The 17,846-nt window shown below is 40.3% G+C and overlaps 1 protein-coding gene, 1 long non-coding RNA gene and 5 other non-coding genes across 8 annotated transcripts; 5 read left to right on the forward strand and 2 right to left on the reverse strand.

Moving 5' to 3' along the window:
* The first annotated feature begins 334 nt into the window (after window positions 1–334).
* On the forward strand, window positions 335–416 carry trnas-cga (transfer RNA serine (anticodon CGA)). The gene has a single exon. It is a non-coding gene; the product is annotated as a tRNA-Ser (tRNA).
* A 4,650-nt stretch (window positions 417–5,066) lies between these two features.
* On the forward strand, window positions 5,067–5,138 carry trnae-uuc (transfer RNA glutamic acid (anticodon UUC)). Its single transcript has one exon. It is a non-coding gene; the product is annotated as a tRNA-Glu (tRNA).
* Window positions 5,139–5,226: 88 nt separating this feature from the next.
* On the forward strand, window positions 5,227–5,313 carry trnay-gua (transfer RNA tyrosine (anticodon GUA)). The gene is given in 2 exon segments: window positions 5,227–5,263; window positions 5,278–5,313. It is a non-coding gene; the product is annotated as a tRNA-Tyr (tRNA).
* An 85-nt stretch (window positions 5,314–5,398) lies between these two features.
* Window positions 5,399–5,470, reverse strand: trnae-cuc (transfer RNA glutamic acid (anticodon CUC)). Its single transcript has one exon. It is a non-coding gene; the product is annotated as a tRNA-Glu (tRNA).
* Window positions 5,471–5,720: 250 nt separating this feature from the next.
* On the forward strand, window positions 5,721–5,793 carry trnaq-uug (transfer RNA glutamine (anticodon UUG)). The gene has a single exon. It is a non-coding gene; the product is annotated as a tRNA-Gln (tRNA).
* An 820-nt stretch (window positions 5,794–6,613) lies between these two features.
* LOC137489457 (uncharacterized) lies at window positions 6,614–16,917 on the reverse strand. 2 transcript variants are annotated; one of them, XM_073947987.1, is made up of 3 exons: window positions 16,879–16,917; window positions 16,275–16,424; window positions 6,614–8,709 (listed from the first exon to the last, which is right to left on the reverse strand). In XM_073947987.1, exon 3 carries the CDS (start codon window positions 8,372–8,374, stop codon window positions 7,577–7,579), a length of 798 nt encoding a protein of 265 aa, XP_073804088.1. In that variant the 5' UTR covers window positions 8,375–8,709; window positions 16,275–16,424; window positions 16,879–16,917; the 3' UTR covers window positions 6,614–7,576. The 2 variants fall into 2 exon arrangements, with proteins under 2 accessions (XP_073804088.1, XP_073804089.1); XM_073947988.1 differs by having other exon boundaries at window positions 16,707–16,917.
* Window positions 10,011–14,146, forward strand: LOC141381733 (uncharacterized). Its single transcript, XR_012402379.1, has 2 exons — window positions 10,011–10,752; window positions 11,519–14,146. It is a non-coding gene; the product is annotated as an uncharacterized lncRNA (long non-coding RNA).
* Window positions 16,918–17,846: the final 929 nt, after the last annotated feature.

Genomic DNA, 17,846 nt, shown 5'->3' on the forward strand with positions numbered 1-17,846 from the left:
CCTCACAGTAAACTGTTGTGTTTTAGCAACATCTACACCAACCATAAACCTAAACCCCACCTCACGGTAAACTTTTGTGTGCTGTAAAGGTCTGCGCCCACCACAACCCTACACTTTGCCTGCTTGTACAGCCAAGCCATGGAGCCTGGATAGCTCAGTCAGTAGAGCATCACACTTTTAATGTGAGGGTCCAGGGTTCAAGTCCCTGTTTGGGTATGTAAGGCTCTTTTTGTGGAGCCACAGCTTATGCCGTTGAGCTGTCGCTTGCCGAAAGATTTATCTGCATGCACAACAAGTGTACTAGACATGAGGACATGGCAGTCCAAGCAGTCTTATAGTCGTGGCCGAGTGGTTAAGGCGATGGACTCGAAAACCATTGGGGTCTCCCCGCGCAGGTTCGAACCCTGCCGACTACGTCCAGGCAGTGCGCAGGGTTTAGTTTGTGACATTCCATGATTGGTTGCAACTCCATTGTTTCTTGGGAAAAGGGTTGTGCTGGAAGGGAAAAGCACCAAAAATAAAATGCCACCGCATGCTAACTGACTGCTCTGGGGGCCTTCAATTTTTAAAGACATATGACAGAGAGTGAAGGGCCAGTGGCTTTCCCGTAGCTCGTCGTGATCGTATAGTGGTTAGTACTCTGCGTTGTGGCCGCAGCAACTCCGGGTCACGGCAGGTTTTTCAAGGTGACATTGGCATTGCACTCTGTGTTGCCATCCGTAATCTCCAACCTCCTTTTAGTGCAGGCTTTGCTAATGGCACGTCCTGAATGCTTACGTTTCCTAAAGTGTGGAAGACTAGGGATTCGATATGAGCAACGGGACCTTTGATGCAGCATGCTGTGTAGATAAGCATTGATCAAGTCACGCTTCTAAGGCATGGAAGGAATCTTTTCAATTGTTAAGTGTCCATTCATTTCCACAACAACAGAAATACCTTCTGCAGTTGTCATTGATCTATTTAATGTCTCCTGCATGACATGAGGCCAAACTATTGTGTTGTGTTGAGACTTTTAATCTGAGGGTCCAGGGTTCAAGTCCCTGTTCAGGCGTGTAAAACTCTTTTTGTGGAGCCACAGCTTATGCCGTTTCATCTGGATGCACAACACGTATACTAGGCATGAGGACATGGCAGTACCCTCACTGCACACCATCAATATGTAGCATGCACTGCACTTTAACCAATCCATACTTGAAGCAACACTGCCTACAACTATATGGACACCTATTCATTGTACACATCGCTGTCAATTTCACATTGTTGTTGTATTTGCACTGTCTGTATTTTGCACTGTATTACTCTGTATTTTGTGCTGTCTGGAGCCAGCACCTAAGCTTTTTACTCATCATAGCACACGTGCTGCTGATGATGTTACAATAAAAGAGAGTTGATTTGAAAGAAAGTAGCGGCAATGAATCTGTTGTTAGATTTGTTTATGGATCGTTGTAATAAGGATGACAACGAAGGAAGTTAATGACATGCAAACACATCTCTAGGAGGTTTTCACAGCTACTGTGTTTCATCCAACAAACATTGCTCCCAACTTGAAGTGAGACCTTCAAAGACAACCCAGATGGGACTTGAACCCACAACGCCCAACTCCAGAGGCTGATGCCCTATCCTTTAGGCCACTGGGCCATGTTCCCAAGTTTTTGTCATGGAGCTCTTGTATGCCCTCAACAAGATGCCAACGCATGGAAAACTGCACTTTGGGATCTCGATGCCAGTTTGCATTCCATCAAATAAGATGGTTTGCAACTAATGGACAAACATTCTCTTTGTGTAATCATCCACATTCGTGTCTCATTGGTCCTGGGGTATGGTGTGAGACTGGTCTTGAGTTTCAAATTTCAGACATGGCCACTCTCGTTAACATGAAATCACAACCTGTCTGCAGCTATTTTCTTGTTTGCATTTCATCATCATCCATCTAACATGAGACCATTATTTGAAAGCCACAGGGTACTTGAAGTCAAGATCTCCATTACCAGAGCGTAACGTGATTGGATAATTCAAGCAAGATTGGATGAATCTTAATTGAAGTGTGCAGCAAGTCTGAGAATTTGAAGCGAACTATTGACCTCAGATCATCACGCCTAAGCTTTGAGGAGACATGTCAGCATTTTTTCCATACAATTTATATGTAAGCCAACAAACACAACCCAAATGGGACTTAAACCCACAATCCCCAGCTTTGAAGGCTGATTCCTTATTCATTAGGCCACTGGGCCAATACTAGCATTTGTCATATCTGTTGTATGGCTCAGGAAGTTCTTAGAACTCAGAAAACAGCACTTTAGGATCCCTATACCATATTGCATTCAGACGATCTGGTGTGTACACCTAATGACAAAGCAGATTCTCTAAAGAGTTTTCCATTGTCATGTCTATTTGACCTAAGGGTATGAACCTAGCTTTTTGAAGGTCACACTGGATTGTGCTGCACAGCCAACTTAATAAGAACTGCATCAAAGACAACCCAGGTGGGACTTGAACCCACAATTCCCAGTTTTGAAGGCTGGTGCCTTATCCATTAGGCCACTGGGCCGTTTTTGCTGCTTGTGAACTGTAATACGCATCCAGGGAGTTGCTGACGCACATAACAAAAAACAACATGAACAAAAAAGTAGATTTCACAGTTTTAACACGGTTTCACAGAATTTTTTTTGTGGCGCTGCCAAACAGACAAAAAAGAAGCATCTTATAGGATTTCTTTGAAGGAATTTAATTAGAATTATGGTCATATTTTGGAACCATTCCTATAGGATTGTTTTATAGTACAATACATAAAAATCCTTATGGATAATTTCTACAGTATTTCTACAGTATGCTTTTCTAATGTCTGTCTTAGCCTATTATACAATAGTTTTGAATGTATTATGCTGTTTGCTAAAGCTCACCTTCATGTACTTAAGTGTACAGTTTTAGTGCACAAATTTCCAAAGAAACATGTCTATACCAAAAGCATATACAATGTCGCTAGACCAAACTGTGGGCTGGCCCACTCGAAACAGAAGTTCACTTTGGGCCCATAGCAAGTCCACACAAAGTGGAGTGTATATAGCCACAATGGGCGAAGTATAGGTATACTATCTGAGTCAGAAGTATGTCCTGTGAGCATGCTCTGTGGGCATTTAGTAATTAACAAAATAGTTAGGTCCCACTAATACTAAGTTGAGTCCAGGCACAAAATGTGCCTATAAGGTCTCAGTAAAGCACTTTTATGCAGGGCCATTGTGGCTTTAACACAAAACAAAACTAGTTCACTTCTACTATGTAGCAAAAAAGCACAATATCACTTCAACTGCATAATTACATATTTTAAAAGCATAAAGTAAAATCAGTAATAAATGAAGCATCTAAAAATATAAAGACAACATGGACTATTTTTCAAAGGTTTGGGGACAAAACTGCTTTAGTTTATAAAAATGCAGATATAAAAGTAACCTTGTAAATAATTATTCCTTTTTAATATGTTTGCTTTTCCAGTTGAATATGTTAAAATATAATTTATTCCAATGATGTTAAAGCTGCATTTGAGGCATTTGTGTCCTACATTAAATAATTTGAGACAAAACAACAAAACATAAAAAATATACTTAGTTAAAAGAAAAACAAAGTAAGATTTTCATTTGTGTATTTTAATAATAATAATAATATCATTTGTTACATTTATATAGTGCTTTTCTGGGCACTCAAAGCGCTTTACACAATGGGGGGGAATCTCCTCATCCACCACCAGTGTGCAGCATCCACCTGGAAGACGCGACGGCAGCCATTTTGCGCCAGACCGCACACCACACACCAGCTGATTGGTGGAGAGGAGACAGAGTGATGATATGCCAATCATGATATGGGGAGGGTTAGGAGGCCATGATGGACAGAGGCCAGTGGGCAGATTTGGCCAGGATGCCAGGGTTAAACCCCTACTCTTTTTCGAAGGACATCCTGGGATTTTTAACGACCACAGAGAGTCAGGACCTCAGTTTAACGTCTCATCCGAAAGACGGCGCTCACTGAGCAGTATAGAGTCCCCGTCACTATACTGGGGCATTAGGACCCACACAAACCGCAGGTTGGGCGCCCCCTGCTGGCCTCACTAACACCACTCACTACAATTTTATCTACCAATTGTACCTTAAAGGGTCACGAAACTCCAAAACACATTTTTTGAGCTGTTGACAGTCATATATGTGTCCCACACTGCTAACAACACTATTAGGACACAAATATTTCACTAAAAAGTGTAAATTGGTTGTTTTTGCGTTATTTCAAGCAAATTTGTACTTCCGTTTTGAAACAAATTTTTGAAGCTGCGTCTCAACCATGAGATAATAGCGTGTATTCCAGCGTGCAGACTGGATGTCTGTGCCAGAGTGTGTCTTATTACGTTTTACAGAGCGGCTCGAAGGACATCTTTTGCATTCAGAGCTGCTTTCGTGAAGAGATCATCGGCAACACTGCTCGAAGTTTACCATGGAGGTGAAAATGAAGCCATTCAGGATTTATTGCATTGCATCTCAGTCAGTGTACTGCAGTTGCAGTTTGCCCCTGCCAGATTTGTTTGGTTCTACTTTGGAGTGGATCAAGTTTCTGGGGCTGCCAGCACATAGCCTGTGAGGTGCTCCCCTGGGTTCAAAGTCTGCCCCAACTGCTCTCATGTCTTGGTCCTGTACATCCCTCAGGACTTTCAGAAGAAACCAGTACAGCCACTCTCCTGGGAAGACAGCAGTGACAGCTTGTAGACCAAAATGTTTGCTGTGAGGCTAAGGCATTCTACTGCAGCACAGATACACATTCGGAAAGCCAACAAGATTCAAAAACAAAGTACCAACCTAAAACAAGATTGCAGTCAAAATGACCACCTCAGACAAGTGTGATCAATGTTTCAGTCTCTGTTATATGTCGGCAAATATGTCACACAGTGCAGACTGGGCCAGTGGCGCATACTGTGTATGAGAGAGTGCGTAAGTGTATGAGTGGCACTTGTGCAAGCGGAGCAGGGATGTGCCAGCGATCAGAATGAACTGGAGTTTGTGCCAAGACTGGCTTTCCAAAGTGGCAGTTCCCATATGGTCTAGTGGTTAGGATTCCTGGTTTTCACCCAGGCGGCCCGGGTTCGACTCCCGGTACGGGAAGGCTTGAGTGCTTTTGCATCTGTCCTTTTTGGCCAGCGGTCGGACTGCAGCTACCTTATACGATGTGGTTGTGGAACTGCCCCGTAAGCCTTCGATAGCTCAGTTGATAGAGCGGAGGACTGTAGGTGGGATGATGGCAATCCTTAGGTCGCTGGTTCGACTCTGGCTCGAAGGACATCTTTTGCGCTCAGAGCCGCTTTCTTGCCTTCGCCAAATGAGTTCACCACTGCTCAAAGTTCAGCATGGAGGTGAAAAGGAAGTTCCCTGACCGGGAATCGAACACGGGCCGCGGCAGTGAGAGCGCCAAATCCTAACCACTAGACCACCAGGGAAGGTCTGACTGAAGGTTGCCCTCAAGTCTAGCTGTGGGCCTCCACCCAGGTGTGCTGCAGCTGCTCTGACAAAAATAACTCTAACGTTTGCAACCTCCTCCTGGGGAAGAGAAAGTCTCAGAGCCTGGATCACAGTTCTTCTTGGGAGGGACTGTCACATGCTCGGTGTAAGAGCATCCTATCGACACCACAACTTGCCATGACAACAAAGCACAGCATGCGTTGAAGGAACTCCATGTTCACGTGGACTGGGCCAGTGGCGCAATGGATAACGCGTCTGACTTTGGATCAGAAGTTTCTAGGTTCGACTCCTGGCTGGCTCGTTCAGGAATTTTTTGCGTTGCTCTCAGTGCAGTGCAGTCGCGGTTTGCCTCTGCCGGAGTTGTTCGGTTCTACTCTGGAGTGAATCGAGTTTCTGGGGCCGCCAGCACAGAGCCTGTGGCCACTCTCATGGGAAGACGGCAGTGACAGCTTGTAGACCAAAATGTTTGCTGTGAGGCTAAGGCGTTCTACTTGGCCCCTAATAATTCCTTACATTTATATAGCGCTTTTCTGGGCACTCAAAGCACTTTACACAATGGGGGGGTTCTCCTCCACCACTTCACCAGTGTGTAGCATCCACCTGGATGACACGACGGCAGCCATTTTGCGCCAGCCCACACATGATGAAGCCAATTGAATATGGCCATGATGGACAGAGACCCCTATTCTTTTTTTACATTTTTAACAACCACACGTTAACATCCTCAGACGGTGCTCACTGAGCAGTATAGCGTCCCCGTCACTCAAACACACAGACCAAAGGTTGGGCGCCCCCTGCTGGCCTCACTAACACTAATTCCAGCAGCAACCTATCTTTCCCATGTGATCTCCCATTCAGGTACTGACCGGGAACAGCCCTGTTTAGCTTCAGTGGGCGGCCATGTGAGAGTTGCAGAGAGCTAGCTGCCGGCTGGTAATGGAGTTAATGTGATTGTCTGTTGTGGTGAAGGAGCTGAGACGAAAGGTAATCTAAGTACCTACTGTCACCCATGGTCATGACTGAAAGGACAAAATCTCGGATACAACCAGACACATTTTACAAAGTGTTATGACCCGCTTGTTTGAGTCGCAGCACAAAAGAAAGATGAGCCAACAAAATAACCTGAATGCAAATGATTTATTATAAAATGTAACTCATACAACAATCAATCAATGCAACCAACAAATGTCTAGGGATACTAATGAAGATAAAGAACTTAGGATATAATCACAACAACACGTTAACTACATGATATAAGTTATGCAAAACAAAACCATAAGGTTAAATAATCAATGAGATGGGAGGTCTTGACATGAGGACTCCTGAGTAGCTAACACAACAACTTTTATATATCCATTGATGAGCAATGCAGGCATCCAGTCACGATTTACCACATACTCCAACCTGGATTTCTCATTCAGGGAATCAGACAGATAACATCATCCAACACAACGCTACCTACATGAACACACTGGAGAGTGGATAACAGATGAGATTTCAAGCCGCAGAGGTGCTGTTTGCCAGATGTTTATGAAACTGTTCTTCTCTCAGCTGCCATCATTGTGTTTACATAAATGCGAGGAGCGCGACACATTTACAACCCCACCTACTGCAGTGTAGGAAAACAGTATACCGTTACTCAGCCTTTTCAAACATTATTCAGACATGAAACATCCTGTGAGAAAATGTTTTGCTGCATTCATGTCATGTGTGCAACTTTTTGTCCATGTGTTTTTTAAGCTGCTGCGAATGAGCGAAACTCTGTAGACACTGATCAGATCTGTACGTTTCTCTCCAGTGTGAATCCTCTTTTGTGTTTTCAGATGTGTTAACTGATTAAACCTCTTGTCACAGTTTGAACAATTGTACGGTCTCTCCAGTGTGAATCGCTTGGTGCAGTTTTTGGAGCTGAAATAAAAGTCTTCTCACACTCAAAGCACATATACTCTTTCACACCAGAGTGGACCTTCATGTGTTTATTAAGGTTTTCTGATTGGTTTAAGCTTTTCCCACACTGAGTACATGTGAATGGTTTCTCTCCAGTGTGGAAGTCAATGGGCATAAAAGTCCAGTGTGACCGCAGCTTAAGTGCAAGTGAATGGTTTCTCTCCAGTGTGGATCCTCATGTGTTTATTAAGGTGTGATGAGCAGTAAAAATTCTTCCTACACTGAGTGCATGTAAATGGTTTCCTTCCAGTGTGAATCATCATGTGTTGATTAAGGGATGATGATTGGCTGAAGCTCTTTTCACACTGAGTGCATGTGAATGGTTTCTCTCCAGTGTGGATCCTCATGTGTCGATTAAGGGAGGATGAGCAGTTAAAACTCTTCCCACACCGAGTGCATGTGAAGGGTTTCTCTCCAGTGTGGATCCTCATGTGTAGATTAAGGGAGGATGAGCAGTTAAAACTCTTCCCACACCGAGTGCATGTGAAGGGTTTCTCTCCAGTGTGGATCCTCATGTGTAGATTAAGGGAGGATGAGCAGTTAAAACTCTTCCCACACCGAGTGCATGTGAAGGGTTTCTCTCCAGTGTGGATCCTCATGTGTAGATTAAGGGATGATGATCGGCTGAAACTCTTACCACACTGAGTGCAAGTGAATGGTTTCTCTCCAGTGTGGATCCTCATGTGTTTATTAAGGTGTGATGAGCAATAAAAATTCTTCCTACATTGAGTGCATGTAAATGGTTTCTTTCCAGTGTGAATCATCATGTGTTCATTAAGGTGTGATGATTGGCTGAAGCTCTTTTCACACTGAGTGCATGTGAATGGTTTCTCTCCAGTGTGGATCCTCATGTGTTTATTAAGGGATGATGATTGGCTGAAACTCTTCCCACACTGAGTGCATGTGAATGGTTTCTCTCCAGTGTGAATCCTCATGTGAATCTTAAGTTTGCTTTTGCTTGCTAAACTCTTTCCACACTGAGTGCAAGAGAATGGTTTCTCTCAAGTGTGGCTCATCATGTGTACATTAAGGGATGATGAACGGATGAAACTCTTCCCACACTGAATGCATGTGAATGGTCTCTCTCCAGTGTGAATCCTCATGTGAATCTTAAGTTTGCTTTTGTTTGCCAAACTCCTTCCACACTGAGTGCAGGTGAATCGATTCTTGTCTTTCCTTTTCAAAATACCATCAGTCTGTAAATGACTTTTTTCCTCAGTTTTGACATGATGTTCCTCCTCTTTACTCCCCTCATTCTGTTCAATTAGGTCTGAAATAAATAAATAAATAAAACATTAGTTTTTATTAAGTCTTAAAAACTCTCATCAAAAGCTGAAAAGTGAAAAGACACTGGAAACATTGGCTACACACTGTAATTTTGATGCACATTAAAAGTAAAATAAATCAGATCATATTTTGTTAAATCCATTAACCTGTACATATTAAAGCAGATGCAATTCAATCCATCTTTATATATCTAGTGCTTTTACAACGTAAATTGTGTCAAAGCCGCTTAACATAGAAGTTATAGTAAATTAAAACTGTGTCAGTCCACATAGTTATGAGAGTTTCTCATAAAAGTAATTTTGGTCATATTGATAAGACATAGAAAAAAAGCTGTTAATGGACTATTAATATTCATGTATATTCACTATTTATGTTTGTATTTATTCATATATATTCAAGTATATGAATACTTGTTTATGTGCCTGACTGGTAAACACATCAGAAAAAAAGTTCTGGGGTAACAGCTGAATTTTTGCCTTGCAGACATGAGACATACCTGTACAGCACCTGCATAAAGGCTGGAATGTGCACGTACCTTTCCCCTTGTGTATTGTTGGGTCATTTTAATCTAGTCTAGGGTGATTTTAAGGTTTATTTGAAAAAAAATCCTTCTGTGTTTCAGCAAATTAACTGATATTTGGGGACATCCTTTTTTGACGTATTCTGGAAAAATGCTTTGAAATAAAAAAAATTCAGTACACTGTAATGTACAGTCCGTAGATAAAAATTACGTATTGATTTTATAAAGGGGTCTGAGTCTCCTCTGCGTGGGCTTATGACTCCTGGTGCCACATAGGCCATACTCACACTATGTACAGTTGCCTCGAACCAGGCCAAGGCATGCTTGTCCCCCCTCCCGTCTCCCTCGATGGCCCGCACTTACACCACAATCAGGCCTGGGCACGGTTACGTCATTGATGCTGCGCTGCATTGTTCAGTAGAGAAGCGCTCTCGCTCAGCACAGTGGAGAATTCTCTACTTATTTCGTTTTAGTCGTTTGTTATGCAGTGACATGCAGTCAAATATTTCGCCAAACAGTCCTTAGGGATGCGATGACAAGCCGTCAGATATTTTGCCGAACAGATCCACCACTTTTGGCGCTCATAAACAATCTTAAAGCCCTCGTGGTGCAGGAATGAGGAGGTTTGCTGAAGGTGCGCAGCTGTCGTGCAGTGAGGTGTTTGTGTCTTTATAAAACTACGGCAGTTTGTGTTCATTGAACAGTAAGATTGATTAATAGATCCATATGAAACACTCCCTTAAAACTCACGTCCTGCTTTCAGTTTCGGGCTTTGGCGCGTTTTGCACTCACACTACAAGCCCAAGTAAACCACGCTCATGCCCACCTCTTCCAACCGGGCCAGGGCCGGCAAAGTGAACCGTTCCTGAGCCCGATTCAGCACACTCGCACTTCTCAAACGATCTGAGAAACGGGCCTGGGCACGGTTCGGATAGTATAGTGTAAGTACACCCAAAGTCTATTGATGCACTTCTTAACACTTTAGTGTTTAGTATCAAAATGTTCCTCCTGCCATTTTACAACACATGATGCGTAGCGCATGATCATAATCACCACGGCTTACATTAATTAATGCTCTGACGTAATGTCTCTCCACATGCTTTCGGGCGGACTCTTATTTTGCATATTAACGGGCCAGAGACAAAGAAAAACTCCCGCTCAAACTTTGCCAGGAGACTGTTGGTCAGTTGTTGGGAAAAGGGGTTGTGGCCAGACCAAAGTTAAAAACCAAGCTGCATGCACAACTCAGAGCAGAAGTCCTGAAAACAGTCTTTCGAGAGGTGCACCCTCTTTTAATGGGGGCAGACCACATTTTTCTCTGACCGCGTGGCTCATCCGAGCCCACGTTTTCTTATTTTTCCGGCAAAGTAAAACTCAGTTTAAGTTGTGATCGCGTATCCTTCGAACTGCATTGCAAACTCCACGCGTCAAGAAAGGACATCAAAGGAATTCCAGCACACCGGAAGAAACTTGCAGAGAGAGAGACCGAGAAATCCTAAACTCCAGGTACTTTAGTGATGCGAATAAGCTGTGCCCCTTTATCAAAAAGGTGTTTTTATAATCTTGGTGATCCTTAATAGTGTGTGGAACTGAGGTAGATTTGCCACTCCTTATCTGAAATCTCTATTTCCTCACTTTTCTGTTTGTTATATGTTTTATAGACCCGTATATACCTACATGCAGTACACATTTGTCCTATATTTTATGTTATGTTGGTGCGTTTGTTCGTTATATGTCAGACTAGTCAATAAACCCTATTATAATCAATATAATCAAATGGATTGTATTGTTTGCCTCACAGAAAAAGTCACTGAAATGATAGATTCCCTACAGCTGCTATAAAGTTGATCAAAACTTCTGAATGATTAATCTACTTCACAAGGAGTAGTAATAATTCCCTCTCTAAATAAATATATCATTACAGAGTCTGCTCGGGCGAGGTCTAATTATATTTATTTGGTCAAATTAGCAATAAGTTAATCCAGAATGTCAATAATTAATAATAATTCGTTGATGTTGATAATTAATATTTATAATCTGAAAGTCTGCTTGGCCGAGCGGGCGGAATCATATACAATTATATATTTGTTTAAACAAATGACAGAAGATCAAGCCGGAATATTATTAACTCATTATTATTGATTATTAATTTTCATAAGCTGAGCTAATTTCGCTACAACACTATGGGCAAATTTACTTCCTTTTTGTTATATTCATGGGCGTTTTTTTCTGTATTGGTCTCTATTATAACACTTTTTTATTGCCATGACAGCACGTAATCATGCATGTTCCGGCTGGGTTCACCGACGCCTGCAACCTTCACATCCACACCTCCACATTCGCCATTCTCCTCTCATTTCCCTTGAACCCTCTGCTCCGTGGGTAAGAAGCAAAAGTTTTTGTTTTCTTTGCCCAAATTTTCATAAAATTTATTTCTCTTCTTTTTTCTTCCCGTACTAATATTGTCATTATTATTTTTTCCCGGATCTGCTGGCCTGAAATGATTTGAAGTTTTTTCTTTCACCTTCATTTGAGTTAAAAGTGCTGAGGGTTTTGTGTTTCATTGTGATTATTGTTATATTGTTTGTTTTGGATTTCCGGTTGGAGCGGAGATGGCTCCAGCGAGTGATAACAGTGCGGTCCTTCAAGCTTTTGATGCACTAAAAATTGATTTGAATGCTAAAATTGAAGAAAAGGCCGTTGCACAGTCAAATGAACTTGCAAACAAATTGACCAGCTTCGGACAAAGTTACGCAATGCTGTGGAGCACATTAACGCAAGAGTGGAAGCAGCGGAAGTGCGAAAGCCTGGTCTGGAGTCTTTGTTGGGTAGATTCTCTGACTCTCTTACTACCCTGGAAAAAGCGTTTAGTATCGTGAAAAAGTAGCTGGCTGTGCTGAGAGACCAAATCGAGGATCTTGAGGAGAGGTCTCGCCGCTCAAATCTCTGCATTACAGGAGTTAAAGAAGGGCAGGAGCACGGCAGACGAGTGACGGAATTTGTAGCCAGTCTCTTGAAAGATACCCTGAACCTCAAGAAGACTCCACTTCTGGACTGGGCACACCGCACTCTACGCAGCAAACCAGTGGATGAACACCGCGCGCCTTTGTGATTAAATGCCAGCATTTCTCCGAAAACAATGATATTTTAAAGAAAGATATTAAAATGAAAGCAATTACGACAGCAAACTGGGCTGTCAAAGACTACACAAATGTTAATGTCACCCTCCAGTTAACATTTAAATTACCGCTGTAGCACATGTTCGTTGTTTATTCTGGTTGTCAAGTATATTTTGTCAATGGGGTAGCTTTGTAGTAAACAATGCTGCCAAGGATGCAAATGAGTGCCCAAAGAATTGTGGCCCATTGTCCGTAATCAGCCTCTCTGGAATACCATGGCGCGTGAATATGGACTTCAAGTGAACAATGACATCAGTAGACCTGGTAGGTGATAACTGGGCTAATTCCACATATCTGGAGTAGTAGTCACCACCAACAGGTATGTTTTGTTTTCCAGCATGAACACCCTCTCTTTCTTGTGACTCACTCTGTTTTACAGGAGTGTGTGACAGAGTATCGGCTACTCACAAGCTCTTTCCTGGCACGTGATCAATGCCACATTTAAATCTCTGGATACGAGAGGGAAGAGCATCCAGAGCTTGTGATCCCAAGAGACTCAGTAAAGGCCTTTGATCGGTCTCCATTTCAAAATGCTTGCCAATAAGAAAGTCTCTGAATCTTTCACAAGCCCATGTGAGACCCAATGCCTCTTTTTCCACTTGTGCATACCTCTGCTCGGTCTAGGTGACAGATCAGGATGCATAAGCTATAGGCTTCCATCCTTCTTGCTACCACTGCATTAGGACAGCCCCCCGTCCATAGGATGAAGCATCAGCTGACACTTTGCAGTCTCTGTTTGTCATAAATCGCTAAAACAAGTGCAGACAACAATGCATCTTTCAGAGTTTAAAGCGCTTCAGTCTGCTCTGTGCCCCAAAACCATCCATGGGTTGCCAGATCCATCAATGTTGCCTAAAATGTCGCCTTACTGGCGATTTCCAAACAACATAACATACATACATCCAGCTGGACATTTTGTGTACTTATAGCTCCCTCTAGTGGTGTTGTATAGCCAATGCCAACCTAAAGATACACAGGAATAACCCCCCACTGGAGATCATTAATAATATAATAACATTAATACTAAACTGGTGAAGGCAAAACAACATTTCAGATGTTTTACAGTGTGGTCAGCCTGCTGGTTTGTCCATTCACACACATTTTCATCATCATATGATCTTATAACAAAATCTTTTTAATGTGCATATTGAAATTTGTTCAGTAAAACTGCTTACGTAGTTATCGTAAGTTTATCTTTTTTTATTGAACAAAAAGTTTATCCAACTCAGTTATGTGCATGTTTTTCATGCTTATATTTCAAAAGTTAAGTGCATCATGAAGTTTCTATCAACCGATTTTTTATGCTCATGGCCTATCCAAACTACACATAAAAATAGGTGGCTGGAAACCTAAGGCTAAGGCAAGAAATACCGCTTCATCTTTAAAAAAGGGAGGAGGCCGACAGAAACCTGGAGTTTAGAGAATAAAACCTGCTCCTGACCAGGTTAGATTCACAGAGTAAGTGACCTCGGTAACTGACTCAGAGTTGAAGTTACCTCTCTTTCAGAAACAGGCTTTCCCTACTTTCTTAAGTTTGACAAACCTGCCAATTTGAAACTGAAAACCCAGAGTTTTTTCTCATTTCAAGGTTAACATAGTCTGAGTGTTTACTTAACCTTCTATCTGAAATGGGGCCCTGATATCATATGCTATTGTTTTAGAACTTCAGTTGCCTGTTGGAGAAATGACCAGGAATAATAAACGGCTACTTGCTCTACAAACAAGTGTGTTCATGACTATACATACAAAGAAAAATAATAAAATTAGAAAATATGACTTTGCAACATCAAGCAGCATTAGGCATGGGCCAGTATAAGATTCTGACGGTATGATAACCTTGAATAAAGATATCACAGTTTCACAGTACTGTGATTACTGCTCTAAAATATATATTTTTTTAAATGTCTGGGTAAAAAACAAACACTTTTCCCCCTCTGAACACAATATATATATATTTTTTGAGAAACTTTTAAATAATTTTATAGCAGTAAACATGTCAGATTGAATCATTCTAATGAATCCTAGACTTCTGCTGTCTTCTTTTATTTTAAAAACATTTCTTTATGATTTAAAACTGCATCTTTAGATATCTTTTCTGCTGGAGATAATGTTGCCTTGAAAAACTTAAAACGAAAAATAAAAACTTAAATATACGGTTTTAAAACCTTGACCTTTTTTAAACCGTGATATACCTTGAAAACTGATATCGCCCCATGCCTAAGTAGTATAACACTGTTTTCAGGATCTAAAAATTAATTCTTTAAAACAAGTGTCAGGCAAAAAGATTCCAATGGCGACACCTGCTGGTATGGGAACAATATGGTCAATACTGATGAACTATTAACTCAAATTTCTGCATATCATCAGTATGCAGTAATCTATTTCTTAAGCAGCTAAAGTCATTTTTAGACTAGTTTGCTGGCCAGTTGTTGTCAGTGCAATGCTAAACGTTATTGTTCCACTATAATTTGATTGTTTTGTCTCGCGTCGTCCCACAACAACCTCATATAGTTTAGAATACTGTACAATGTTTTATAACAATTATTTTAGTGTCCATTTCATTCAGCTTATTTCAAATTGGCGGCATCCACGTTTTCTGACATACTTTAAATCAGGGTTTCTGCAGGTGTCAACAAGTTAAATTTAAGAGTTTAAGACATTTTAAGACCATTATGAATGAAATGTTAAACTCATAAAGGGCTAAAGAATCTTTCGAATGGCCCAGATGAAAAAGATTTTTATTTGCCCTATCAAAAAAATATTAGAATTTAATACATTTATTAATACAATAATAAATGAATAATAATAAAAAAACAATATTTTAAATATTTTAGCAAAAAGCAAGCAAGCTTTACTTGTATCCACACACTTTTTTTCCCCAAAATAAACTTTCTTTAAAATAAAAAACAAATGTTTTAAAAGTTTTAAAAACTATAAGAAACTAAATCTATGCATCATTCTGTCCAGGTCGATGTGCTCAGCAGTAAATACATGGACCATGTTTAAACAAATGTTATTGTAAGGAAAATAATTAAATAATTATGATACATAGAGTTAAAATGACCTTTTTGAATAAAAAGTATACTGTTTTATTGAGATGGATTGTTGGTGATTGTATGTGTTTTAGCCAGATTGGGTAGCAAATCATAAACAAAGGAAAATTAAGGCTAGTTTAAAAAAAAAAGATTTAAGACCTACAGCACAATATTTCAGTGAATTTAAAACTTTTTATGGCCTAAAATTTAGATTTTGGAATTTAAGACATTTTAAGACCCCACGGAAACTGTTTAAACACAATAGCCCTGGTAATTAGTTATTATAATAATGGCGTAATTCAGATACTATCTGTGAGAACTAGTAACAACTAGTAGAAACATCTTTAAATCCATATAGAAGTTGATAAAAAAAGGGGAATTGTGATCAACGTGACATATGCAACTGGAAAGTACTAAGCCAACACTACCACTGTAATAGCAGATATCTTCTATGAGAATACTGTAGGTGAAATATCGCCAGCTCTGTTAAACTTTTTTAATTTATTGTTTTTAAATAATTTTATAAAGTGCCAGTGCTCAATGACACTTTACAAAAACAGTAGAAGAACAAGAAAAGCATAAACCTTGAGAGAGTAGAGAAATGGGAGACTAATAATACATAAAGTAATGACAAAAGACATGAGCACAAGAAAGAAACTCATTCCTGTCTTTCAATGAGTGCTTATGTGCATTTAGGGGAACTAGGCTGCACACTCAGGGCTGTGAGATGGATTTAATTTAGTTTTCTTATTATTAAATATATATCTGAATGAGGATATAATGACTGATTTGGTCTTTAAGAATGAAAATCAACCTGTTTGTTCCTGCAGATCTTCCTGTTTGACTGTAAATGTTTCTTCAATCTTCACATCTTCACTCTCCTCTTTAATAAACGCCATCTTTATAACAGTGTGGAGATCAGTCACTTCAGCAGGAGTTTTTCTCTGCGTTTGGACACTTTATCCTGTTTTAAATGAACAAAACAATAAAAATGTTTTGTTTAAAATGAATAAAACAATAAACAGAAACAAAATAACTTCTCTTCAACACTTGCTTCAACAGTTTCTTTATATGAGAGTAATAAACAAAAAGAAATCAGGCAAGTCTGAGCAAGAAACATTATCCACAAATAACCTGAAAAAAACTAGTAGAGTTACTTCATTTTTATATATATAGAGATGTATACTTAAAATTAAATTACATTATGCTATTTAATATATTAAACCTTTATTAAAACACCACTTACACACATTTCTGTTGTTTAAACAATAGCCCTCATTACTGTGAGTAAAATTGTACTACATTGTATAAAAGGGTTAAAATAATATTCTTAACAGCAGGTACACAATTTAGTATCGGATGAAAAGCCTGAAACTTTAATCAATCGGAAATATCTGTGTAAAAGTTTTAAAACAAACCTTTCTCCTGTTGAATCAGCGCGGGAGCGGCGCAGCCTTATGACGTCAGACGCAACGCCAAAATAAAAGTCTTTTTTTTGTTAAGTTTTTTTTGCCACTTACTGTTGCAGTCAGAACATGATAAATTTCTCCCTCCTTTTCCACTTCACACAACATAGCTGCTATCTCTCTCACATACACAGACATTCAGTAATTGAAGTTGATCAAAACAATCCAAACATTTTAACACAATTTTGAAAAACTTGTTTAATCCACTTTTAAAGCAGAAAACCCCAACATTCTAAAAGTTATAACAATAGCCTGGTGGGTGTTTTAAGCTGACATTTTACAGACACATTCTTGAGACACAAAGATCTTAAATCTTGAATTAGAAAGTTATGTTACTAAACTTAAATCACAGTATGTTATGTAAAGTTTATCAGACTCGCCAACAGGGCCGGCCCGTGGCATAGGCAGTATAGGCAAATGCTAAGGGCGCTGTACATCCAGGGGGGCGCCAGAAATGAGTGCGGTTAAGTTGGTTTTGTTTTCGATATTCCTGACACATTCAGTGACAGACGGCAATAACTCAAAAACCTCTTACCCTAAAATGATCTAAAGTGTGTTTCCTAAAAAAGACCAAGCTGGTTATGTTTCACAGCTGTCTTTTTCTTTTTTTTCGCTTAACAATTTGACCACTGCTCTGTTTAAGCCCTCGCGATATGCGTTAAGCACATAAGTGGGCTGGGCCAACCATGTTGCTCCGTCTACAAGTCTTTCATTGGTTCACGGAAACATATGGACCTTGATGTAATGTATGCTTTCGATTTCGGTTCTCATTACTGCGGCTGTTTCTCAATATGCGTTCTTCAGCGGTCTTGCGTCCTCTTGTTCTTGTGTAACGTCATCATCAGTTGCCAAAGTTCAGTTCCAATACTTAAGACCGCAAGTACGGAGGACGTGTGAAACTTCCCGGATGTGATCTTGAT

The sequence above is a fragment of the Danio rerio genome, chromosome 4, assembly GCF_049306965.1.
Source record: "Danio rerio strain Tuebingen ecotype United States chromosome 4, GRCz12tu, whole genome shotgun sequence".
Lineage (NCBI taxonomy): Eukaryota > Metazoa > Chordata > Actinopteri > Cypriniformes > Danionidae > Danio > Danio rerio.